This window comes from Ursus arctos, unplaced genomic scaffold (assembly GCF_023065955.2).
Source record: "Ursus arctos isolate Adak ecotype North America unplaced genomic scaffold, UrsArc2.0 scaffold_14, whole genome shotgun sequence".
NCBI classification, from domain to species: Eukaryota; Metazoa; Chordata; class Mammalia; order Carnivora; family Ursidae; genus Ursus; species Ursus arctos.
Window position 1 is genome coordinate 31,550,038 of NW_026622808.1, and position 25,673 is coordinate 31,575,710.

Genomic DNA, 25,673 nt, shown 5'->3' on the forward strand with positions numbered 1-25,673 from the left:
GTCCCTGTGGCACCGTGGCCTAGGGCGAGCACGCGAGGTCATGCTCCCGAGTCTCGGTGTCCTTGACAGAAACAGAATGATCAGGACTTCTGGGCGAGGGGGCGGTGAGGGTTGGGGGTGACCTGTTGAGTGCCTTGGCCTCACCAAGTCAGAGTGACTGCGTCCTTGCTCTGGGGCTGTGACTGTGGCTTCTCCCCCCACCCCAGTCTGAGGATGAGTGTGCACTCGATTTGGACCTCGTGACGGATCTGGTTCTGCACATCGATGCCCGAGGGGAGCCAGGTGGGTGCTTTCCCCTCTGCCCTGTGCCCACCCTGACCTCCAGCTGCCGAGTGATGGCTCATGCCTGCAGGGCCCCTTTACAGGTGGGATCCTCTGCTTCCTGCCTGGTTGGCAGGAGATCAAAGGAGTGCAGCAACGCCTCCAGGAGGCCCTGGGCATGCACGAGAGCAAGTACCTCATCCTGCCAGGTGAGAGCGGGCGAGCGAGGCGCGATGGCCCCAAGATAACAGCGCCCTCTGGCCTGGGGACCCTGACCCAACTGGGGCTCAAGGGGCCTGGGTTTCCGACCAGGCTGCCCTGCTTTTGCTGGCTTTTCCACCTTGACTGGGCACACATATTCTTGATCTGGGCCTCAGTTTCATCAAAATGGGTCAAAATCCTTGCCCTGTGCCCTCATCACAGGGAACAGGAGCAGTGCCCATAACCAGCGTGTTCTTGCTGCCCACCAGTGCACTCCAACATCCCCATGATGGACCAGAAGGCCATATTCCAGCAGCCACCAGTTGGGGTGCGCAAGATTGTCTTGGCCACCAATATCGCGGAGACGTCGATTACAGTCAATGACATCGTGCATGTGGTGGACAGCGGTCTGCACAAGGAGGAACGCTATGACCTGAAGACCAAGGTGGCACCCGTCTCCCGGGCCCAGCCAGCCCCTGGGGGAAGAACTACAAGTTCCGAGGTGGCCCCCAGCCCAGATCAGCCTTGGACCTGCCGTGTGTGTCCAGAGAAGGCCACACTCGTGGGCTCTCGGCATCCCTGTCGTGGGGGGGCCATTGAGGGGTTAAGTGAGGTGAAGGCCAGACAAGGGGCAGCACTGAGGAAGGCCTCTTGGCCTCTGCGTCGCTGCTCACCTGCCCCCTCCCCCAGGTGTCCTGCCTGGAGACTGTGTGGGTGTCACGAGCCAATGTGATCCAGCGCCGGGGCCGGGCAGGCCGCTGCCAGTCGGGCTTTGCCTACCACCTGTTCCCGCGGAGCCGGCTGGAGAAGATGGTCCCTTTCCAAGTGCCAGAGATTCTGCGCACTCCCCTCGAGAACCTGGTGCTACAAGCCAAAATCCACATGCCCGAGAAGACGGTGCGCCAGAGGCGGGCTGGGCTGGGCTGGGCTGGGGCTGGACTTGGTGAGGGACAGGTGGGATGCGGGGCTTACGGCGGGCTCTGGCTGCTTCTTGCTGTAGGCAGTGGAGTTCCTTTCCAAGGCCGTGGACAGTCCGAACATCAAGGCGGTGGACGAGGCTGTGATCTTGCTCCAGGAGATCGGTGAGTGGGGCCGGGCCGGGCCGCGCCGGGCCGCAGCGTGGCTCTCAAGGGCGAGTCTGACAGCTGAGCTGTTGCAGGAGTGCTGGACCAGCGGGAGTACCTGACCACCCTGGGGCAGCGCCTGGCCCACATCTCCACTGACCCCCGGCTGGCCAAGGCCATAGTGCTGGCCGCCATCTTCCGTTGCCTGCACCCGCTGCTGGTGGTCGTTTCCTGCCTCACCCGGGACCCCTTCAGCAGTAGCCTGCAGAACCGGGCGGAGGTGGACAAGGTCAGACCCAGCCCCTCCCCCGCCCTCTGTCCTGAAGCGGCCGCCGCCCGCCCTCACCCTGTGGCCTCGGTGCCCCCTCCCGCTCCCTCCCAGGTGAAGGCACTGCTGAGCCATGACAGCGGCAGTGACCACCTGGCCTTCGTGCGGGCCGTCGCCGGCTGGGAGGAGGTGCTGCGCTGGCAGGACCGCAGCTCCCGTGAGAACTACCTGGAGGAAAACCTGCTCTACGCCCCCAGCCTGCGCTTCATCCACGGTCAGTGCCCACCCCCACCCCGGCCTGGGCCTGTGGTTCCCCAGCCTTGTGGCTTAGGGGGCCGCAGGCTCAGCCCGACTTCACCTCCCCAGGACTCATCAAGCAGTTCTCGGAGAACATTTACGAGGCCTTCCTGGTGGGGAAGCCCTCGGACTGCACCCTGGCCTCTGCCCAGTGCAACGAGTACAGTGAAGAGGAGGAGCTGGTGAAGGGTGTGCTGATGGCGGGCCTCTACCCCAACCTCATCCAGGTGCTGCCTTGGGGAAGGGGCCGGCGGGCCGCAGCCTCCTCCCCCCACCCCCCAGGCTCCTCACTCAGCCCGCCCGTCTCTCCTCTCATCCTGGCAGGTGAGGCAGGGCAAGGTGACCCGGCAGGGCAAGTTCAAGCCCAACAGTGTCACTTACAGGACCAAATCAGGCAACATCTTGCTGCACAAGTCGACCATTAACAGGTGGGAGGCAGGCAGGGCCGGGGAGGGGCGGCTGACCTGGTCGAGAAGGGTGGGCTCACCCCCGCCCCCTATGCCGCAGGGAGGCCACGCGGCTGCGGAGCCGATGGCTGACGTATTTCATGGCTGTCAAGTCCAACGGCAGCGTCTTCGTCCGGGACTCCTCCCAGGTGCACCCGCTAGCCGTGCTGCTGCTGACCGACGGGGACGTCCACATCCGTGGTGGGTACTTGCTCGTCTCCCGCCCCACTGCTGCTTGGGCTGGTCTGTGTCCTCGGGAGCCCAGCCTCACCTCGCCTCTGCGCCGCCCCTTCCTCCTCCCCCCAGACGATGGGCGCCGGGCCACCATCTCCCTGAGCGACAGTGACCTGCTGCGGCTGGAGGGGGACTCCCGCACCGTGCGGCTGCTGAGGGAGCTGCGCCGGGCGCTGGGCCGCATGGTGGAGCGGAGCCTGCGCAGCGAGCTGGCCGCACTGCCGCCTGGCGTGCAGCAGGAGCACGGGCAGCTGCTGGCGCTGCTGGCGGAGCTGCTGCGTGGGCCCTGCGGCAGCTTCGATGTGCGCAAGACGGCGGATGACTGAGCCCCGTTGTCTGCTGGGGCTGTGTACAGAGTGCAAATGTTTATTTAAAATAAAGTTCTATTTATCCCTTGTGAGCATCGCTCTCCGCTGGGGGCTCCTCTCTCGGGGCCCCAGCACCCACGCTCCTACTCCTGGCAGGGCCAGGGCCGCCGCTGTTTCGGGGCCTGCGCGGCTGGCACCCTGGCCGAATGGCCCTGTCCTGGCAGGCTGGCCAGCAGGTACGGAGCGCGCGCGCGCGCCAGCCTCCCCCTCGGAGCCGGAGGTCTGCAGCGGGTTCTCACCGAATCTGGCTGCTGCCTCCTCACCCCGAGCAGAACCGGGGAGAAGTTCCACAGGCAGCAAGGGCCACTTGAACCTTAACCTTCAAGCAGCCTTGGGTTGTATACGTACAACCAAGCTCGTGGCCCTTCCTTGAGCTGGGACTTACAACTGCACAGCAGCCCCCTGAGGCCAGGGGACGAGCTGGGGGCAAGGGCAGGGATGCTGCAGGTGGAGACAAACCAGGACGTACAGAAGATGCAGGGCCTGTGTGGTGGGGCATCACGAGCTTTATTTACTCTTGAAACCGGTACAACAGAATCACAGATTGACACAGGCAACGGCTGAGTCAGAAGCAAACTGAGGGTACAGAGACGGCGCACCCCCACACGGCTGCAGGTGGTCCACAGCACACAGGGGCCTCCGGTCCCCACTGTCAGGGTGCCTTCGCTTCTCTGGCTTGGGGAACACTTCAAGGGAGCTGGGACCAGACCGCCCTTCACAACAGCGACCACTCCTGCCCACCTAGACAGACAGTTCTCCACGAGGGCCACCTCTCCCACTCCTACCCTCGGACCAGCTGGCCACCTCGGCACGTGTGTGGCCCTGGGATGGACACAAGGAGGGCACAGGTAACCAGGCCCTGCACGCTCTACCACTTCTCCCCAGCTTCCTTCTGCCCCCTCCTCCTGACAAGACACGGTGCCCTGACGTCCTCGGCGCACCACTTTCTGCAGTGTCTGGCGCGGGGAACACTTCCTCCACAAGACCCTGGCGGCGTGTGCTCGGGAGCCACGGACGTGGTGGCCCACCGCCCCGAGGGAACTGCCACCTCAGAAGTGAGAACCTGCCGGCCCAGATGCCCTCCACACGGAGGTCCGCTCTGAACCTAAGCCAAGAACCCTACCTTCTGGGCTCCAAGGGGGACAGTGAAGCAGGGGCGGGGAGGGCGAGGGGCCAAGTCTGGTGGCCTCCTCAGGGGCAAGTCTGCGCTGCAGGAAATGCTCTTCCAGAGGAGATGCCCTCAAAGACTCCCCGGCCATTTCACTACAAACTGTTACATTTTAATCCTTTATTAGAAACCATGCAAACTTTAATACAAAAAAAAAAAAAAATACAAGTGCAATAAGAATCTTCGTGTCAATACAATTCCCGGGATTTCTCCTCATTGCAGCCACCCCAGGCCGGGCCTCGCTGGGACACCCCTCCACAGGCTGGCCTCGCCTCTCCCCCTCCCCAGTCAGGCTGTAAGGGGGCGGGGAGATGGCCTGTCTCATGCCTTTTTAAAAATTTCCACACCTGATTCCCCATCACCCACATGAGTTCTGGACATCTTGGGCTCCCTGGTAACTGAGGGCTCTGGTGTCCTAGGCCTGCGAGTCTGGAGGATTCTGACCTCCACAGCCCTTCCCTGTTTCTCTAGCCCCAAACTTATATCTCCCAGTAGATCCCAGGGAATGAGACAGATAGAGATGCCAAAACCAGCCTCTTGGTTAGAAAGAAAAGCAGCATACACACAAAATACCAGCACAAGCAGTCCACACTCTGACCAGCCCCTAGTGTGCCCTACCTGCTCTCCAGGCCACAGGCCCTGCACCTCACCTGCCCTGCCCACACCTCCTCCAGGGCCCCAGGCTGCCCAGGCCAGGGCAGCCCCTGAGGCCTGACCTCCTGGCTGGAGGCTTAAGGATCTCCCCTCCCTGTTTCCTTTAACACCTACTGAGGACTTTCATTAAGACATGGCTTCACCTGCAAAACTCCTCTACCAGTTTTTAGGTTATTAAAAAAAAAAAAAAAAAAAGATAAAACAAGAAAAAAGTGTGACAGCAGCTAGGCAGGTATGGGAAGCAGTGGGGCCAGTCAGATCGACCCCTACCTAACTAACTTGCGGCAGGGCGGCAAGAGGCGCCTGGCTCCCCCTGCACGGTGGGCACCATGGAGGGGTCAAAGGGAGAGGCAGTGGCTTAGCGGGCTCCAGGGATGCAGTCAGCATCCTGCCACCACACGGCCATCCAATTCCACTCTTCTCTCCAGGTGGACCCAGCGAGGAGGGAAGGTATGTCAGTTTCTCTTGGGTTTGGTCCAGAAAACCCAAAGAGGAGGTTGGAATCCGAGTCCCCCCTCCTAGATCCCACAAGATCCCAAGTTGGCCTCCCCATCCCATTCACCTCCCAATCTCGTCTGTGGAGCAGTGCGCAATGACGGGACAGGAACAAAGCAAGGAGCGGGGCCCAGGGCAGGGAGCAGAGGAGGTTTGGGGCGGGCTGGCTGCTGCCCTGGGCAAGCAAGGCAGGGGAGGGTGGGGCCTGGAGGACCGCCCAGCACCCAAGCTGAGTGGGGTCTAGAGAACAGCCCGGGAGAGGGAGCCAAGGGCCCGGGTGCCTGAGCTGGGGCCGCCAGGGAAGTGGGGGGGGCGGGAGACAATGTCAGCCCCGTGGTCGGTGCGGGCCCTGGCGTTTGCCCGGAACGTCAGCCTGTAGGTCTCAATCTGCAGTGACACGGGAGGAGGGAAGGGAGGGGGTAACGAGGGACACAAGAGGGGGAACACGGGGGACGGAAGACGAGACCAGAATGTCATCATTAGATGCCTGGAAAATAAAATGTTGCTTGGTTAAAATTTAGGCCACACTCTAGTCAAAAAAAAAGGAGTTTCAATTTGTAGCCAGTGGCAGGGCCCCCGGCTGGCCCTCAGGCCAAGCCCAGCCACTTACTTGTCTCCTGGATCTGGCTGTCCAAGGTCTGGGCCTCCCTTTGGTCACCACCCCCTGCCAGGGTGGTGTGGCCACTGAGGCCACTGGCTGAAGTGGGGGCGCCAGTTTCGGGCGCTGCCTCAGGGATGGCCGGCTCCTCCCCAGCAGGGGGGCCCGGACACGGAGGGGCCTCGCTGCCACCGCCCTCAGTCTACAATGAAACAGTGGGGGAGACAGTGCAGGGTCAGTCGGGGAGGAGGTGGGATGGGTGATGGTGGTGGGTTTTACACACAGCCCCCGCCCGCCCCCGGCCCCCCGCTGGATTACGGTCCAGTCATCCGAAGAATCTAGGCCAGGTACTCCCCACCCCACCCCCCGCCCGCTCCTGGCTCAGAGGCCTGGCCTGGCGCAGAGCAAGAACACAGGCCCCGGAGCAGGAGAGTGCAGCCCTGGCGCAGCGCGCAGCCTAGCTGATGACGCTCTGGGCAATGCCTCTGAGGGGCGAGGCTTCCTGAAGTCTGAGGTGAGAGGTAAGGGGTGCAGGCTTCTCAGCAAGGCTGACACCAGACACCTAGCTGTGACGGCAAAAGCCCTGGGACAGTTGGTAGAGTGCACGTCTGGAACTGGCTGGGAAGCAGGGCTGCTGCAGGCCAGCTAGGGAGCTCTGGGAGCCTGAAGTCAGTTCGGAGGGGTGCAGCCTGCCACCTCTGACTCGGTGAATCCCAGACCGCTCCCGCCACAGAGGGGACGCTCAGGGGGGCTCTCTTGGGAACTCCCGGGGCAGCCCTGCCTGTTCATCTAGCCATCTCTGGACACTGAGGCCTCTTCTGTGCTGGGCGCCCTCCTGGAGCCTGGCGCACAGGGGAGGGGGGAAGGTGTCCAGGGAGGTGTGACCGAGGGAAACTTCGGGGGCCTGCTGGGCTTTCTGGGAGGAGGATGGGGGGCAGTGAACATCCAGTGTGAGTAAAGCAGAAGAGGGAAGGGCAGCGGGGAGCTGGAACCCCCGGGCCCCAGAATGCCCAAAGGTGACAATGGAGACGCCACAGGGGTTTCTAATCAGAACAGTGAAGGAGACAGGCCTCTGTATTAGGAAAACAATTCCAGAAATTATAGAGAATAGGAGATGATGTGAATAAAGAAAAGAACACAAGACTTGGGGTCAGAAGGCCCAGGTGTAAACTCTGGTCTGCGGGTCCTTGCCACGTGGCCTCGGACAAGTGACTATCCCCGAGCCAGTGCCCCACGGGACGGGCTAGGGAGTTTCCTCACAAGGTATGGAGGCATGACGGAGAGCCTGTGACAGAGCCAGGGCCCCCAATATTCACGGGAGCCAGTCAGGCCTTGAAGGGGGGCACGGACGGAAGTTGGGACAGAGGCTGGGCTGGGCAGGAGGGAAGGCCCACCACGGCTGCTCTTTGCCCTCTCCCTCGCTCACCCCCCGAGCCGCCGAGCTAGCCCCGCACTCCGAAGCCTGCAAGATGCTGCCCCACGGGTCCCCCCGCCCAACAACATGGAACAGAGGGTAAGAGCATCTTGGCACTTTACAAAGGGTCTCACGGTGCTGTGGAAGGAGGGAGGGAGGGAAGGCAGGAGGGAGGGAGGGAGGGAGGGAGGGAGGGAAGGCAGGAGAGGCCCAGCCAGTCCTGAGGATGGGAAGCCCTGCCCACCTGAGCGCTCTCCCAGAGCCCCAGCCTGGGGCGGTCCTGGCAGCTGACAACGTGCTACCCTGCTCCCAGGCCCAGCGTGGAGCCTGGCATGGAGCACGTCCCCACATGGCCTCTTATGAGGTAGCTGGGGACAGACCACCCGCCTTGTGGGGGAGCTGCGCCCCAGCTCACAGGCCCCTTGGAAATGGCCAAGATGGGTCCAAAAAGGCAGGCAGGCCACGGCTCTCAGGAGAGGTTCTGTGTCCAGGTGGACAGGGCAGAGGCAGCTGGGCCGGGGCCTCTTTACCTCTCCTGCCTCACTCAGGACTGATGATGGACACAGGGAGAAAACACAACGGTGTGGGGGAAACAGGACTCCTGACAATACTGAGGGGCGGTGACAGGCACCCAGCTGCTGGGACCCAGACTCCAGCTGCACCCCCCCACTCCTCCCAAGCAGCGTCCCCTGCTGCCCCATTGCTACCTTCACGGCCCCTCCTGCAGGCAGGTGGCCCACGTTATCGAGGGATCCCACCTTCGCCTGGGCCTTCTCCTTGAAGTTCAACTTCTGACTTTCAATCTTGACATCTCCTCCACCTGGAACCAAAAACCACCGGTCACATGGGCAAAGCCAGGAGGCTAAACAGGAATCCCAACGTGGCTAAGGACTCGCTATGTACCCAGTACAGACACCAACATGACCTGCTCCCAGTGGCTCTGAGGACAATGGAGGAAAGGACAGTGGACGGCACTTGTCACACAGGGCTAATCTCAAAGCCGGGCTGACAATCTGCACTGGGCCGGCGGGAACGCCTCCACCTAGAACCGCAGGCCCGCCGCACAGCCTCCAGCCACGCCTCTCAGGGCACTGCGGGCACGTCTGCTTTAGGTTCTCTTGGCGATGTAACAACTCCTCTGACTGACGGGGGGTACGGGGCGCCCCAGCTTCCTTTCAGTCTACGAATGCCCTGCCCGTCAGGGTCGGGATCCTGGCTTCACAGCTGCAAGAGCCGATACTGGAGAAGAGTGACTTGCCCAAAGTCACTGTCAAAAGCTGGTGACGGGCAGAGACAGGATGGAAGTGTGGTCTGAGCTGTTTAACTGAGCCACACTGTAGTGACAAGAAGGAAAGTGGAAAGTGGCTTCTTTGTAGTGGAGGAGGAGGAGAGGCGGGAGTCCTCTCGGCACCAGTTGAGAAAGGCCCAGCCCGGCCCCGGGGCCCAGTGCCCAGTGCCCTTGCGTGGTGGGGCAGGGAGGCGGCCTGCGAGCCAGGGCGAGGGGCAGGGAGGCGGCCTGCGAGCCTGGGCGAGGTTCAGAGCTCCGTGCCACAGGGCCGCCACAGGATCCAGGCCCAGACTGCTCTGGTGGGCCCACCCCTCTCCAGGCCCTGCAGCTTGGCTTCCCTGCGAGCCCACCCCTCACTCACGCGGCCGCCTCCTCAGCTCCCGTCCCAAACCAGAGCACCCAGCTTGCCTACACACCGGAGCCCTCCCCCCACGGCCCCCACCCGGGCCTCCTGTCAGTCAGCGGCCCTCGGGAGGGAGGGATCGCACAAGAGTGGGTTTTCCAGATAAAAGGGGAAAATGACAGGGAGTTAAGGGCCAAAATGTTCTGATCCTTTTAAACAGAACGCATTCTAAAATGGATGAGGACACTGTCGAGAGGGACGTGGCCCCCGGTGGCTGGCCTCCGAGAAGCCAGAGCCGCAGCCGAGCATGCCTACCCTCAGCTCTGCCCTCGCCCGGGGCCCGTGGCAAGGGCACAGCTGGGCTCAGGCCAGGCCGCGTTCCCGGCTGTTCGGGGGCGTCTGTGGGGGCGCCGGGCCCACCACACACCCGCTGCAGCAGAGACCCCCAGCCGCAGCCCAGGCGGCACCGCTGAGCGACTCTGAGACCGGCCAGAGCTGGCTGCCGAGGTTTCCCTGCCTCGGAGCAGCCCCGGCTCCTGCCCCGATGACTCTTTCGGCATCAGCTCCTGGCACGCGATCCGGGAGCGCCAGGCACGCGGCAGGTGCTCGAGACGGTGATGCCCGTGCCAACGGCAGCCTTTGCCACCTGCTCCCCTAAGAGCTTAGCACCCAGATCCCCTCCCTGACAGGCACTGAACTGCGTGGTTTCCATCGCTGCCTCCCGGGTGGGCGCGCGCGGCTCTGGGAATCTTTACGGAATGACCGAAGAGCAGGGGTGAAAGCCAGCGGTCTTGGCAGGACCGCACGCCCCAGGCATGCTGGGGTCAGGGGGGCAGCACTCACCAGGTTTGTGCTTGATGTTGGCCTTGGACCCACACTTGGAGGAGACCTTAGAGATGTCCACCTTCTTATTCTGAATCTGAACCTGAGAAACAAACCACAGAAACATCACTGCCTCAGAGCGAGGGTGTGTTTCAGGGCCTGCGGCCTCCGAGCCCACCTCCAGCCCAACCAAGCCAGCGTTCCCACAGTACCAGGACTTTCCCTCCCCGCCGGACCTGTGCATCCGCCAGGCAGCTCTTCTCCCATTTTTCTGAATCCAAATCTCCTAAAATGTCATTTTGTTCCACCTGAAATCTTACCTATCAACTCCTTGCTCAGAGACAACCTGGAATAGTGTTTTCATGTTCTCCGTCCAGTTCTTTTCAGCGCATTTTTCCCTCCTGGCTGGCTGCACAGGTATCTGTCTGTCTACGATTTGTACTCCTGCTTAATTCATGCTACAAGCATTTTCCCACAAAGTTGAGAAATGTAAAGATGGGACCACATAATCCTCTATCCTCTAAGATCTTACAAAAACCTAACCCATGCCTGATGGTGAACATTTGCTTTTTTTCTCATTTTTCACCATTGAAACCATGGCAGCAGCAGGGGCACCTGGGTGGCATAGTCAGGTGGCTGGGCATCTGACTCTCGGTTTCAGCTTGGATCTGTCAGGGATGTGGGATCGAGCCCCGTGTCAGGCTCCACACTCAGTGTGGAGTCTGCTTAGCACTCCCTCTCCCTCAACCCCATCCCCCTGCTCTCTCTCTAAAATAAATCTTAAAAAACAAAACAAAACACCACGGCAGCAATAAAAATCTTTGTGACTAGAAGTCATGGCAATTCTGATGACCCCTAAGCAGGATGCCCAGAACTTTGGTTACCTGCTCAAACGCTCAGACTGTATGCATTAAGGCTCTTAAACCATGAGGCCTAACTACTTTCCAGAAATGTGACAATGGACATCTACCACCGAGCTTAAGTGTGTGTCTCACCATATGCTCCCCACACTGGATATTCCCATTAAAAACAGTAACGCTCTTCCCGTAAGCAGCCTGAGGTGATCTCTGAAAATGGTTTGCTATTCACTTGGCCCAGAAAACCCTACAAAATCAGACAAATCAAGGGTTCAAACCTTCGCGTTCACTTTAAGAACATGTGTGAAATGGCCCAGGCCATCAAGAGCAGGCGTATCTGAAAGACGTCACTTTGCAGAAGCCATCGTGAGCCGCGCTGTGGCCATGATGGTGGAGTTGGTACGGGTGCCCAGGCCAAACGGCAGGGCTGGCCACAGGGTGGGTGGCCCAAGGGAGTGCTGAATTTTTACTGCACGTGCTTACACACGCGGAGAGTCCTGCTGAACTGAAGGAGCCAGACGCAGACTCTCTGGGCGCGGAGCGCACCAGGAGCACAAAGCCCCCAGGATGCGGCGCAGAACTTACGGACTCGCGGTCGCATCACCCGCACACGAGCTCTCCCTGCCACAGTGAGACGGGCCTCACTGAAAAGAGCAGACTGCTCCTAAACCAGAAGACGAGGCCGCACAGGAGAAAATGGGGTCTCAGAAGAAACTAAAGAAACAAAAACTTACGGCTTGAGAGTAAGTTCTGCATAAAATGCAAACAGAAATTAAAAAAACAAAAACCACCACCACCACGACTTCGCTCATCTATACGTGAGAACGGCTCAGTTTGGGGTGCTCTGCTCATTATTAAGGGCACTGACCACCATCGGCTGTGACATCTGGGCTCTCTCCCGAAGAGCCGTGCCCAGCGCAGTCGTGTCCGCGCGGAGCCCAAGCCGGCAGCCCGGGGCCCGACATCTGCAGCCACCAGGCGCAACCTGCAGGCCCCGCAAGGCCTTTGCCTAATCGGACATTCTGCCCACCGCTGGTGAGTCATCGGAAGGGTGAACAGCCTTTTATCAGACTCGAATCCCGCTGGGGTGAACGTCCTGCACCTGGGACCGAGGGCACGTGTTTCCCATCAGCTACAGTGGGCACTGGGTTCTGGGATGAAGATTCCAGGGTCCCTGTGACTGACCCAGCTGCTCCTCGGTCCTGTGGAAGAGCCTGGCTTTCCACCGCAGTCAAGTCCTCCAGGCAGGGGCCCAGGGAGCCCTGCCAGCAGGTGCCACACCCTCTGGTGGGGCTTCATCACCTTCTAGGACCCTGTCTCCCTTTCTTCAGTGTCAGGAAATACTGTTTCCGTTGTACTGCAAGAGAACACAGGCGATGCCTACTGCATTTCCATGTGCGCACCCACAGCCCAGGGCCTGCCACAGGGTAACTTCCCACAATCCTCACTTGCTTCAGCCACCCTCACTCTCTGCTCGTGCTGCTCCCTAGCCTAGCAGGCCCACTGCATTCTCCTCCCCGGCCTTCGAAGCCCAGCTCAAGGGCCACCTTCTCCAAAGCCTCCCCAGGCTCTAGCTTCACTCCGCCTCTTCTTCACATCATCTCTCCAAGGGCCACCAGCATCAAAAGGACACTAACTGCGTCACGTGTTCGGGAATCACTCAGGAAGGACCTACCACCCTCACGACACCAGCTTCCGCTTTGTCTATTTCCAATGAGGCTGCGATTCTCTCTCAACGGGAACACAGGGAAGTACTTTGCCCAACCGAACGCCTGGCAGCCCCTGGAACCACGACAAACGTGTCCTGCAGCAGCGGGGCGAGCGCGTCTCGTGCCAGCCCCCAGACGCCGTGAGCAGCTCCGGAGCTCCCTCGCCCAGGTTTGGAGCGCGCGCCTTTCCCGGGCCGGCGTCGTGCAACCGAGCCAGCACTTCTTTACTCCTTGCCTGGTCCTCAGGGGAAGCAGCTGACGAGGGGCAAGTCTGCTTTACACACGTGCTCCAGCCACGGATGGAGAAGGAGGGAGTCTCACCGCAGCACAGCCGCTGACGCACGGGTCTAGGTACTGGCCGTCAGAGGACGTGCCTCCTGACGGAAACACCACCGCTCCCTACGAAAGTCTTGCAAAAATCGGCAGGGGCGGGGGGGGATCAAACCTGAATCAATTTAAAGACTATCGAGGGACAACGGAATACGCGAATGAAACCACGGGGGTGTAATCAGCACAATCCAGATTCTAGAACAAGCTACTTGGTTTACTCCTGAAAAATACTGCTATAAAAAAATTGAAGGGAGCCCACAGAGTAAAAGAAACCTCAGATTATAAAAGAGACACAACAACCAATCACAATTTATGGACCTTCCTTGTGTTCTGACTGAAGTAGGCAAACCTGTTTAACACATCAGTAGTTTTACACACACACATAAACACACGTACACTAAAGACTTCCTTTAAAGTTATAAACGGAATATCTGCAGATGAACGATGTATCTAGGACTGGCTTCAAAACAGTCAGGGTGGGCAGACACAGATAGATGGGACACAAGGAGGGGCACCTGGCTGGCTCGGCGGAGCCAGCGACTCTTGACCTCGGGGTCTTAATTTTGAGCCCCCTGTTGCGTGTAGAGATCACTTAAAAAAAAAAAAAGACTGGCTACAAGGATAATCAATGAAGCTGGGTAAAAGGTATATCCAGCTCACTGTAGTATTTTTTTTCCTATTTTTGTATGTATTTGAAATTTTTTTATAATTACAAATTTTAAAAAGTATAAGTGTCCCCCTCACTTCACGAGGCCCACCACATCTGAGATGAGGCTCTCCCTCCTGAGGCTGGTATGGAGAGAAGCCACAGTCCCTTCCAGACAACCCGCCCCGTCCTGTGCTCCCTTGGCCACTCGCCTCCACTCAATGCTTCTGGAGCCACGTGCCGCTTCCCTGGCCTAGGACGTGTGTTTCTCAGATGTCCCCTCCCCAGCGCAGCCCGACCGCCGGCAGAAGCCGTGCCGCCCCTGTGGTCCTCTCGCCGCACCACCAACCCCGGCATCCCTGCACCTCGTTCTAGCTATTCGCATGGTCTGCCCCCCCAGCCTGGGACGCCCCGCAGCCCCCAGAGCCAGCGGTGGAGGCTGCTAAGACGACACAGCCACCAGGTCTAAGAACCCATCACACACGAGGGTGAAACGGAAGAAAGATGGTCACAACTTCTTAAATCGGGGGAGAAAATCTGCTCCGTCCCCTGCCCTCACGTGCCCCTGGCTCTCAACAAGGGGGACGTGTGTCTGTGTGCCGGGCCGCTCTGGAGCACTCTCTGGGGTCCTGCTCCAGGCCTCTCCTCCAGGTGTTAGCCTCAGAATCTCCATCCAGGAGGGGACGGGGTTTGTGTGTGACGTGTGACACTGCTCGCCTGCACAGCGGGCCTGCTCTTTCTCCATTGCATGTTTACCTGGGGTGGCTTCACGGAGGGGCCGAGGGAAGGAAGGACAGGCCTCCGTGCACGCGGCTACCCTCCTCCTCCCGCCCGCACACGCTGCTCCCCGGCGGTCTCTCAACGCCCTGCTGTCTCAGGACGCCTCCTGCGATAAAATGCTTCCAGGGCGCCTGGTGCTCAGTCAGTTCAGCGGCCGACTCTTGATTTAGGCTCAGGTCGTGAGACTGAGCACAGAGTCTGCTTGTCCCTCTCCCTCCTGCTCGGTCATCGTGTGCTCCCCCCAGCTCACGCACTCTCTCTCTCGTATAAAACCTTTTTTAAAAAATGCTTTAAAAAAATCTTGAAGTCACATGTGAGCAGTGTGGGAAGAGCACAGTAGGGGATAATGATGCCTGTTTTCCGAGCTCGTGCATACACAGCACACCCTACTAAACGCATTTCTGTCACACACGCAATGACCAAGGCCTTCAGAATCCCCCGCTCACCTCCTGTTTTCACCTAGGCCAAAAGCCCGGAAGGCAAAGCTAAAGCCGCTGGCTACCCGGGGCCCTCGTAAGCTGACCTCCACCACCTTAACTAGATACGGTCTTTAAACGCTTCACCCACTTCAGCTGATCCCACCCCAGGCCGGCTCCCGTCAGGCCAGCTACCAAGCCGGCCAGGGGCATTCCACCTGCGTGTCACGGACGCGGCTTCTGCCCCTGCCAGAAGAGCCATGGGTGGGGAAGTGACTGGAAGGAGCTGCAGTAAGGGGGCTTGTGGGGCGAGAAAGAGAAGCCCTGAGGCGGATTTCCCACAACAGAACTGGGTGGGGGGTGCTGGTAAGCCACGTGCAGGATAGCGTGGCCGCTGGGGGGCAGGAGGGACAGAGCCTGAAAATGAACGGGGTGAGCAGCGCACGACTCAGCCCAGTTCAGGGCAGTAAGGAGAAGGAAGGGAGTGAGCAGGATGACAGAGCAGGACGGGCTCCCTCACTCCGGGGCGGGGAGAGAAGCGGGTGAGGAGCAGTGAAGGCGGAGGCCGCACGCGGCGGCCCCATCACACACGTCCCTCTGGCGTGTGCTGGAGTCATGCCTGCCTCTGCACGGTCACAGGGACACGTGGAAAGTGTTAACACTGCACCAGGGCCTCCCTGCTAGCCAGAGTCACCTGTGTCCCCAACACAGAGCTTAGGGCCGGCACAGAAGGGCAGCATGATGAAGGGATGCCTGGACGAAGGAAGGAAGGGGACAAAGAGAAAAGGAGAGGCTGAGGGAATAAGAGGAGGAAGGACTCAGAAAGGGGAAAAGTGGGGGTAAGAGAGCAGACAGGAAAGAGGGGTGAGAAGATGCCAAGTGGGCGTCACTGGGTTTTTGTATTTAGGGGTTTCCCAGAAACAGCCAGTCTAAACACACCGGAGCACTGAGGACTCCCCTCACTTTGCTAGCCTGCGTCCGGAAGGAAGCCCCGGGCCAGGATGCCGTGGTCCCGTCAGCGCGGGCAGGTGGCCCTCTCCCCAGTGCGCCCCACAGGGGGCTGGGCCTCAGACGCCAGCTGTCCAGAGCTCATACTTACATTACCACCTCCAGGGACATGCTTAATATTGTCCTTGGAACCACACTTGGACTGAATATGGCTGTAGCTCACTTTTTTCGAGACTATCTGGACCTGGAGTGTTAGAGAACAGAAAAAAACAACACAAAGGGAGAGGGCTGGTTAGAACCGACAAAGGGCAGGCAGTGAGTCCACACGTGATCACAGTGGCCAACAGAGTGTTGTTACAACTCCGCCCCCACCTGCAGCAGCACCGCTGTGGAGAAGCGCAGGGGAAGGAATGTGAAGGAAGCAGGAAAGGGAGTGAAGACAAGAACACACAACACGAGGACAGAAGCAGAGGCTGCACAAGGGCCAATGGTCCTCCTCGCTCCTCGGGGCTGGGCTGCGGTTCGCGAGGCCCAGCTAGGAGCACGCCCCGGATGCCCAGCCAGGCACAGCCCGGCTCCTGCTCCCGCCAGCTCTCTCCCCGAGGGGACTCCTCTCTGCAAGGGTCCTGCTCATCTGGACTGGTTCTCACCAAGCTTGGCCCTTCCCTTAAATCTGGGGCTGGGAACTGCGGCAGCCAGACCCACTCTGGGAGGCAAAGGCCGCTCCGAGAATCACCAGGCCGCTGGCTCACGGGGCACAGATCTGACACAGGAGGGAAGGGACATCACAGCTCAGTTATAAAGGCAAATGGACCAGAGGCCGCTGGACCTGCCATGCAGAATCCCGACGCCAGGGGGAGCGCAGGCCACAGGCTCGACAGGCAGCTCCACACTCCACAGACGGGCTGTTTGTCTCCAGGCTGGAGTGAGCACAGGACAAGTGAGCTTCTGGTCTAGACTTTTTTTCAACTCAAGGGTAAAACACTTCCCTCAATCCTCCAGATGCCCAATCCTGTGCCCTGTGAGTTTCACGCGCAGAGAGAAGCGGCTCCAAGCAGGGCTGCAGTGGTGCATAACGGGGTGCCGGGGGTGGGGGGGCACGACACTGCACACTGTAGTGCTTATGAATGGCTCTCCCTGGAACGCAGCCACACAAAGGCCCAGGCTCTAAGGGCTGGAACAAAGAATTCTCTTTGAGCCTTCTGAAAAAGAAACAGTTGCCAGCTTCCTTCCTTCCTTTGCTTCAGAGCCCTTCAGAAATGAAGCAGGCAGGCCCCAAGCTGAAGAGTTTTCCACAGAGCGGAGAAGTCCACCCCGAGAAATTCCGACCCAGATACCTCACGGTTTCGTGCCTTCTTTACAATGTCAGTGATGAATAACTGGTTAGCGAACCATTTCCTAATGAAACCCTGCTCTGAACCAGAGCCCCCAAGGACCTCTAGGAGTCACCTGGAAGCCTTGCCGACTGTACACATTCCCTGGGCTGAGACCGCCCATCCTGGTCCCTGAGAGCGGGAGGTTAGGCTCCTCTGGCAGCCCGTGGCTGGAGAGACCACCCACCTGCCACAGCTAAGGGAAGAAGGTTCCCACAGCCAGCAGGAGGGGCCTGGTTCCAGGATGTGGAGGCAAGAGGAAAGAGCCCAGAGTTTCCGCTTACCTGCGCAATTCCTAGGCTGAGTGGGTTTCTAGAGGGAATGAGCATCCACACTTTCAGAGAGCAGGTGACTTGGGGAATCAGGGCAAATGAAGCTATCTCCACAGCCAGCATGTTATGAAAGCGGCCTTCTAGGTCAGTCTAAAGCACCAGGGCTCCAGGGTTCCTGGTGCTGGGAAGGAGCCAATGCCACGTCTCCCTGTGGCAGCACCTGGGTGCTCGGTGTGTGTGTTTTGCGTGCAAAATGGGTGGGGTTTCACATGAAGGTCAGTGTGAAGGAAGTGGCTTGAACGTTTTTGGATCCATGTTATCCGGATGAATAAATATTCCCCAAGGGGTAATGGGCTCCCAACTCGGTTAACTGTCGGGGTTAATACAAAAATTTTTCTGATGGCTGAGTCATCAAACAAAGAGGAGGGTATGCAGGGGCGAAGGAGAAACTAGTTAAGGACAGGGAAAAAGTGCAATAGAAGGGAAAGTGACTCAGGCTGGAAGAAACAGTTTATCATCTTTCACCTTCAAGAGGTAAAAGTCTACATAAAACTCACTTTCCCAGCAGGTGGTCTCTGTGCACTCGCAATGGGACCGGCTGTTTTAGCGACTGCGTTAGGTTCAGGCTTTCGAGCCGGAGCAGATGCCTCTGTTTTTTTCTCTACTTTGGCCTGGATGGAGATAAAGGGAGGGCACATTTCAAACCAAGAGGGTAAGAGCCCAAATGCCAAGAAGGGAAGAAAGCTGTAGGGGACTCGAATCCAGGCCAGGCCACCAGGCAGAAGCAGGTCACCCGTGCTCCTAGGAAAAAAACACCATTTTCCAGGGTAGACCAGCCAGGGGGAAGAGCTGCAGACCAAAGTCTTGAGACCCGGGGAAGGGATCAAGATAGCATTCACAGAGAGAAGGCGGGAAGGAGGGCTAAGTCAGTGAATTCTCTTTGGAGTGTGTTTTCCAATCACGATGCCCTCCCACTCAGTGTCCCACCCCAAGGAAGCCGCCAAGTCAACAGGAGCCACAACCGACGCTGGGAAGCGTCACACCACTCAGGTATGTTAGAGCAGAAAACAATTCGATCACCAGGCCGAGTCACTCAACTTCCCACCAAGACCACCTGCAACTTTTGCTCAAGGAAAGCGTAAGGAGAGCTCAGGAAGGGGGAGATGGGTCATGCACTAGGTACGCCAGAGCCGCAGCCTCTTAGCGAAAGCAACTCTCAGGCCCTTTTTCCAGACTACTCTCAGTCTGCCATCAGTGTTTTCCAAAAGTACCAGGATTCTGCCTCATTTTGGACCCTGTTCAACTTTTTTAAGGTTCTGGGTTGAAGCAAATTAAGCTGTCCTACCCTGAGTGGGAGGAGTGGTGGTTTAATGCTACAGAATCACATAGGAAATGAGAACGTTCCTGCTCCAAGGACTTTGGGACGTTCGCTACCACTTTTTCATACACCAAAGTCCCACTGTTCTAATAGCTCACAAATAATTCTGGGATGGATGCAACCAGACAGTCCTTAAGAGTGAAGCGCCAGGGCCTGCCCTGCGATCACAATTCCCCACGGCAGCCCTTGTGATTAGGAAAGCGGGAGGCCTGCAGCAGCGAGTCCTCCCGGCCACGAGAGGACACCCTACCCTCTTTCAGGCAGAAGACCCCCCCACGTCAATGCTTCCACCTCCTACAGGTCCCGCCGCTCAGACATCGCAGGGGTAGGGAGCAGTCCAATCTCTCACCTTCGCACAGTCTCACAGTCCTCCTCTGTCTTGTTAAGGAGAAGAACCCTTTTGCCTCCAAACAAAAATGTAAGCCTAAATCCCAAAATACAGAACAGGAGCCCCTCTGATGGGGACGGGAAGAGAAAGCCTGCTGCTGAGACCTGGAGCCCAGGCTGAAAGTCCCTGGCACTGAATCCAGCGTCCCCATCGCCCTTCTTTGGTGGGCACCTGGGGCTGATGTGAGGACACGCCTGGGGAAGAGCGGATGGGTGTGGCAGCAGAAGAAGCAAGGGCTGGCATGCCAAGACCCCCAGCTCCCTGGACTCACCCGGCCTCCTCCAGGCTGGTGCTTGATGTTTTCCGTGGAGCCAACCTTGGAGCGGACATTCTTCAGATCAGGGGCAGAAGCGTTGGTGGACAGGCGGCTCAGCCTCGGGGCAGAGGAGCTGGGCTTGGCTGACGTGGGCTTCTTGTCTGAGGAAGGAGTCCCAGAGGGCCGGGGAGGGGTGGGTGTGGGCTTGGCTCGGCTGGGAGCCACCCCTGCCACAGGGGCGGCCCCAGGGACAGTGGTGGTTTTCTTCACGGAGCTGGTGGACGTGCTCTTGGAGCGACTCAAGTCAGCTGCAAAGGTAGGAGTGAGAGAGAACAAAGGTTCAGGGGGAGCGAGCAAAAGGGAGCCTTAGAGCCTCAGACAGGTAGAGTTTATTTTAGGGTTCCACGAAGTAGGGGACAGGGTGTTACCTGGTGCAGACTTGGTAGCTGTCTTCTTCATGTCTGCAGGTTTCCCCTCAGTCTTGATGGCTGCACGAACACACACAGTTTGACACTTAGTGTTGAACAAACTAACCTAGTGAACGGCTCATCCAATCCTCAGTCATTCATTCATGCAACCATTCCTGAGTATGGCCCTTTCGGGCCATGGGCTGTGCTAGTCTCTGGGAATAAATGGGAGGCGGCAATTAGCCAGCCAGGTAAAGACTGTGGCCTTCCACAGCATACACAGCCACCCACTCTATCTCATTCTTTTCTACAGCCTTGCCAGTGCCTCCCACGTAGCCTCGGAAGTGGGGTATCAGTACAGGCCAGTGGAACTGAACCACCTATCTCCTGTCACGTATGCCCATGACCACGATGTGCTGAGTGCTACGATGTTACTAAGAAATGAACAGCAAATCCTACCTGGCACTCCATTAGAATCCCTTTCACTCAAGAATCTTCTGAGTATACATACTTGCTAAGCTCATGTGGAGATCAAGGATTCACTTTTCAATGTACCCCATTAAGGACGGGTGCACGAACAGGGGTGCACAGCTTTCTGTGATGCTGGCTGGAGCTACTGGCTGGGGCAAAGCCAAGGCCCCAGCCTTCTCCCCACTGCTTCCCACAGAAGTGAAGGGTGACAGTACTCACCGGTGGGCCTCTTGGGCACGGGCGTGGGGGGGCTCCGACTGCTTGGCCCAGCTGAGGCAGGACTGGCAGCAGCTGTGGCTTTCGGAACGGTCTGGGTGCTCTTGGAGCCAGGCCTGAGGGCTGGAGCAGAGGCCGGCTTGGATGGTGAGGCCCGCTTCTCCACGATCTTTGCCTCTGCGGCAGGCTGGTTAACAGGGAAGTGGAAACAAGAGCTGCGGGTCAGCAGGAGCCCCGGGAAATCAGCAGACACCAGAACACCGGGGCACTGTGGATCTCACTGATGGGGCACTCACTGACAGGACAGCTGATGCTGCTCTAAGATCTAAGTCCTTCAGACAAAGTGAGAAACGGGCCCCGCAGGGAGCTGTGCCAGCTGGAGTCAGGAAACGGGGAGTCTAACCATCTCAGTCCAGCCTGGACCAGTGAGAATGAACAAACCGGAAAGTAATACCACATCACAAATGCAGTTTGTCTCAGGACCTCATGTATTTAAATACATGAAATACATCACTATTCGATTACTTGACCAAAGACAGATAAATACATAAACAAGACAAAAAATTAAAAATTAAGTTTAATCGAATTCAGTCCTTCTTTTGGCTAAGATGCACCCAGTGAATGCTGGGTTAGGGCCGCAAACGGCGAGAACACTGGCTTCACCAGTCAGATCAGAAGCTTGAGCTGCAACCCCAGTCAGGCCCCCAATTCACAGTGTGTTCCTGAGCAAATCACAGAGCCTGTCTGGGCTTTATTTCCTCAGTCGGATAAAGGAGGTCGAATAGCAGGTCTCTGGGGACCAGCTTTGATGCTATGTGGTGTTAGGGATCAGAGGAGGAGTAGTCTCAGAGCACAGGCACGTCAAGACCGGGTGGGCGGAGCGGGGAGGCCTGGCCACCAGAGGGGATAAGAAGCACTGATGTCACAGCTGTGACTGAGAGCAAAAGGGAAAAGGCTCCCAAGTGCAGATACTTGGCATCTGGGTCACTCCAGACCCTCTTCCAGGGAGGCTGGGCACATCACCACTAGTAAGGAATCAATTTAGTCTGGTTTCTACAGGAATAGAAGTACCAAGTTACTCAAGAGAATAAGCCAAATCATAGACACAGTGGATCCAGCTCTTTTACGCCAAGAGAAATGGCCACACAGGCTCGTATGTTGGTGGAGACAAGCAGGATTCAGCTTAAATGGAAAATCAGCTAAGGAGATGCTCAGAAATTAAGGGCTGGCATCCAATTCAAGTCTAACCCTGAGACTGCAGGGTAATGACCACTTCTACAAATGAAGTCCCTAAGTATGGAAGGAGGAACCCTAAGGCTGGACTTGGGAGGAACTGGTTCAGGTACCAGCTCTGTTTGGAATAGAGTGTAGGATTTTGTGCAGAGAGATCCTTCCTGCCGGCTCTAAGATCCGGGTATAAACCAGACACTCTCTGAGGTCTCCTTCAAATTCTCAATATTAGGACTGTGATTCAGAATAATCTACCAGGGTCTTATTTTGCTAATAATAGTGATGAAATAAGTTGGAAAAAAAGGTATTAGGGATAGAGAACTCTAACATATAGGTGACATCCTTGACTTAAGTCAGGCTCTTGGCTTCAGCAAGCCATAGAACCAGCCTGCTTTCAGAACTGCAGTTACTCCGCTGTTTCTCAATTTACACTGTCTTCTCTACCAGAATCCTGGATCCACTTATTTTTTCTTTTTTTTTTTTTAAAGATTTTATTTATTTATTCGACAGAGATAGAGACAGCCAGCGAGAGAGGGAACACAAGCAGGGGGAGTGGGAGAGGAAGAAGCAGGCTCCCAGCGGAGGAGCCTGATGTGGGGCTCGATCCCATAATGCCGGGATCACGCCCTGAGCCGAAGGCAGACGCTTAACCGCTGTGCCACCCAGGCGCCCCTCACTTATTTTTTCTAAGTTTTTTTTTCCCCTTTGTTTGCTTCTTCAATCTTTCTACCAAAATAAGGATAAAAATAAATTTTCTTATGGGGCGCCTGGGTGGCTCAGTCATTAAGCGTCTGCCTTCGGCTCAGGGCGTGATCCCGGAGTCCTGGGATGGAGCCCCACATCAGGCTCCTCCACTGGGAGCCTGCTTCTTCCTCTCCCACTCCCCCTGCCTGTGTTCCCTCTCTCGATGACTGTCTCTCTCTGTCAAATAAATAAATCTTTCAAAAAAATAATATAAATAAATAAATAATTTTCAGTAGACTTTAGTTTTTAATCAACTGTTCTCAAAATATTTTCATGTGTTGCATAGCTAAAAGACAAACAGCAGTAATAATTGGAATGCATATCGCCTTTTCAGGTCAGCTGTATCTCAGAATGCTGTTTAACAGCTGCATGGCAAAAGCCAGGCAAGAACAGTGTTGACGGAGGCCCTGAGCATCACGGTTGGAGTCAGCCCCAGGTTCAAATACTGGCTCTGCTACTTACTAGCACTGGATCTTAGGAAGGTTATTTCACTGAGCTATAAAATGAGAATACTAATACCCACATAATGGGTTGTTGAGAGAGAGAATCAAAGGAATTAACTTATATAAAGGAACCAGTAGAGGACACTTCATGGTTGTTACTGCAGAGTGAAATTTCACTAGACCACCCCCCACCTGCTGTCTTCTGTCTGCCCCAGGATTTGCCGTGCCAGGGCTCCAGTCATCCTCCCTCTGCCCTCTTATGCAAATAAGTTGTCTTCTCACGATCAAGAAAAGCAGTCAACTGGGTAAATGAGGAGGGTCAGAAAGCTACATATTTTATCATTCTTAGTCTATGACAGGATTTCTCAGTTTCTTGGCCAGGTTCCAACCTAGACTACAATTCCTAGGTTCCACCCATTTCCTTTACAAGATTAGATGATACACTAACATTTTAACATGGGAAACTATTGCCCACCATGAATTTAAAGGGTAATACTGAGCTGACTGAAAGACCCTTCTCAAATAAAACAAGATGTTAAGGAAAGCGGCCAGAGACTCCAGCTGCCTTTCTAGAACAATCCTGTTGAGGCCACTCCTGCTCCAAATTGACTGGTTTCTAGGCAGTAATGTGTGGGTGACCTGGAAAACTGAAAACCTGCAGGGGGAGCCCAGGGAGAGAGGCCCAATGTCAAAAGCAAAGGAAGTTGTCACATGTTGCTGGAACCTACAGAGATCAGCTAGAAGACCTTATCCAAAAAAGGAACAGGCAAAACCCACTTCTGCCAGAGGATTAAAGAGAAAGACAAGGAATCGAATTCGGGGAATCTGAGGTGGGAACTGTACCAAAAAGTACGTGACAGTAGGTGGAGGAGAGCAAACTGGCTAACAAGTGCTCAAACCGGGAAAGAGTGAGGAGGAGCTGGGAGGAAGAAGAAACCCAAGCAGATGTTGTGTTGCCTCCCGGCAGGGCAGGCAAACATACAGAGTCTGAAAGGCCCTCAGAGGTTATGGCTGCACTGTGGGCCCCCAAGATTTTCAAGTCGCTTTCTCCCCGTCCCCCAATTCCACCAGCTTGACTGCACTGCCTGGTAGCAATGAGAGCGATCAGACACTCGGCGGGGAGCACGTCTCCCTGGCACAGGCTTCAGTGGCTACTTACCTTGGGTTTTGCGTCTTTTGCAGGCAAGGTGGAAGGCCTGGCAGTGGCGGCCGCAGGGCGTTTGGGTGGGGCAGCCGGCACTAAGCCTGCAGCGAGGCTCATGGGTTTTTTATTCGACCCACCAAAGGTGGTGGGAGCTGGCTGCTTAGGGAGAGGAGTGGGCTGAGTTTTGGCTTTCGATGTTGAAGTCTTTGCAGGCTGAGTGGTGGCCAAAGGCTTTAAGTTGATGTGTTGTTTTGTTTTGTTTTGTTTTGTTTTAAAGTCAACATCAAACACACAGACAAAAATAAAAACAAATTAAAAAAAAGTATAAATTGCACAATTCAAAGTAAAATGATAAGCAATGAAGATATATGCAACTGAAAAGCGGCATTCCGTTCTTCTGAGCTTGGTAAGAAGCCATGAGAAAGGTAAAGAAAATTGGGAACTCATTCTTAATGACAATGTCACAACTTCCAGCCGTTTGGTACCTGAAGACTTAAATTCAGCGATGGCTTGAAACAATTAACTAACTTTTGGTGGCTGCAATAATCCTATGAAGAAAAGTCACCAGCTCGTGATTAAACGGTCTGTATTTGTACCTTGCTAGGGCAACAGCGGCAGGGTTTTAGGACCACACTGAAGTCCAGCATTTGTCTTCTGCACCGAACACCAGTCAGTTGCCTGAAGCTTTCAGAATCTACTTCTGAAGAGTTCTGCAAATCCCGTTATTGTTGTTGTTAAGGGAAGCAGAAACCGCCTCTACAGAACATTTCTACACGTATTCAAGATAATGGGGTCAAAGGCAGAGATTTTAAAAGCTGAGTTAGGTTACTATGGTAAAATAGGAATATAAAATATTTTCTAAGAATGTCCAAAATTGGGGAAGGACTACTAATAGCTCAGAAAAAGGAAATTTCATTCATGGTTCAAGCAATAATAGCAGAAGATACGGTTCTAAGAAATGGTAGCAGGAGAAGATAACCCACCACTCTGTGCCTACCTTTGTTTTCTTCTCTGGGCTTGGTGGGAGCTCCTTGTTTGGAGGGGCAGTGATGTCATTTCCGGTCACACTCCCAGCAGGCCGTCCTTCTTCTGGCTTACTTATTCCTAAGTGGGGGTAAAGTCATGCTAAGCAGATGTTTTTCATACCCATTTTGAAAAAGCAAGTCTTAGGAGAGACAGACCACTGACTAGCACTCCATTCTGAAGAAAATCCACAGGGCTGTGCTCTGAAATGTGGACAAGACTCCCAGGTTCCTCTCATTGTGACAGGACCGTTTTAGATTCCAGAGATTCAGGCAGCCTGTCCCTGCGGAGAAGCAACCTAAGTGGGATTTGCACAAATGACCAATGGAAGGAAATGGCCCTTAAAGTTTGGTTTTCCTTCCCTGGAGAATGGCAAAGGGGTTCTGTCACCCAACCACTAACTCCCGCAGCACACAGGGGACAAAAACCTCTTCTACTAGAGTTTATCTCTTGGAATAAAGGTTGCTGAAGATGGGATAAGAGCCAGAAGATCATCCAATGTCCTCCCCTTACTTCCTTTCCCTGTAAAGCACCACTTTATGGAGGATGTGAGATTAACTTGATCTGGTTCTAGCAGTGACCCAAATTTCCAACAAGCCTGAGGAGACCCATGAAATCAGACCCAAGGCCAGAAATAAAGTCTACGCCTAAGGCGAGGCCCAGCAGCACCACCGTGGGGTGTAACTCCAGATTTCAATAGGGCTACGCCTGAATGCACTTA

The 25,673-nt window shown here is 56.3% G+C and overlaps 2 protein-coding genes across 36 annotated transcripts in view; one reads left to right on the top strand and one right to left on the bottom strand.

The window, feature by feature from the left end:
- The window catches only part of DHX30 (DExH-box helicase 30), a 29,365-nt gene extending 26,194 nt beyond the window's left edge, over window positions 1–3,171 (top strand). For all 8 annotated transcript variants that reach the window (XM_057312038.1, XM_026500716.4, XM_057312040.1 and 5 more), the window contains 11 exons: window positions 207–282; window positions 366–470; window positions 732–907; window positions 1,153–1,359; window positions 1,463–1,544; window positions 1,622–1,815; window positions 1,909–2,068; window positions 2,161–2,318; window positions 2,416–2,519; window positions 2,599–2,738; window positions 2,844–3,171. In XM_057312038.1, the coding sequence (XP_057168021.1) occupies window positions 207–282; window positions 366–470; window positions 732–907; window positions 1,153–1,359; window positions 1,463–1,544; window positions 1,622–1,815; window positions 1,909–2,068; window positions 2,161–2,318; window positions 2,416–2,519; window positions 2,599–2,738; window positions 2,844–3,097 (1,656 nt within the window). In that variant the 3' untranslated portion in view covers window positions 3,098–3,171. The remainder of the gene's footprint in view (window positions 1–206; window positions 283–365; window positions 471–731; window positions 908–1,152; window positions 1,360–1,462; window positions 1,545–1,621; window positions 1,816–1,908; window positions 2,069–2,160; window positions 2,319–2,415; window positions 2,520–2,598; window positions 2,739–2,843) is intronic.
- A 456-nt stretch (window positions 3,172–3,627) lies between these two features.
- Window positions 3,628–25,673, bottom strand: part of MAP4 (microtubule associated protein 4) — a 178,966-nt gene continuing 156,920 nt past the window's right edge. For 4 of the 28 annotated variants that reach the window (XM_057312030.1, XM_057312036.1, XM_057312035.1 and 1 more), the window contains 9 exons: window positions 24,927–25,033; window positions 23,945–24,160; window positions 20,372–20,555; window positions 19,703–19,762; window positions 19,290–19,582; window positions 17,810–17,923; window positions 15,759–15,851; window positions 9,943–10,024; window positions 3,628–8,288 (listed from right to left, as the gene is read on the bottom strand). In XM_057312030.1, the coding sequence (XP_057168013.1) occupies window positions 7,477–8,288; window positions 9,943–10,024; window positions 15,759–15,851; window positions 17,810–17,923; window positions 19,290–19,582; window positions 19,703–19,762; window positions 20,372–20,555; window positions 23,945–24,160; window positions 24,927–25,033 (1,961 nt within the window). In that variant the 3' untranslated portion in view covers window positions 3,628–7,476. The remainder of the gene's footprint in view (window positions 8,289–9,942; window positions 10,025–15,758; window positions 15,852–17,809; window positions 17,924–19,289; window positions 19,583–19,702; window positions 19,763–20,371; window positions 20,556–23,944; window positions 24,161–24,926; window positions 25,034–25,673) is intronic. The other 24 variants (XM_044384810.3, XM_048226776.2, XM_048226782.2 and 21 more) reach the window with 12 other exon arrangements.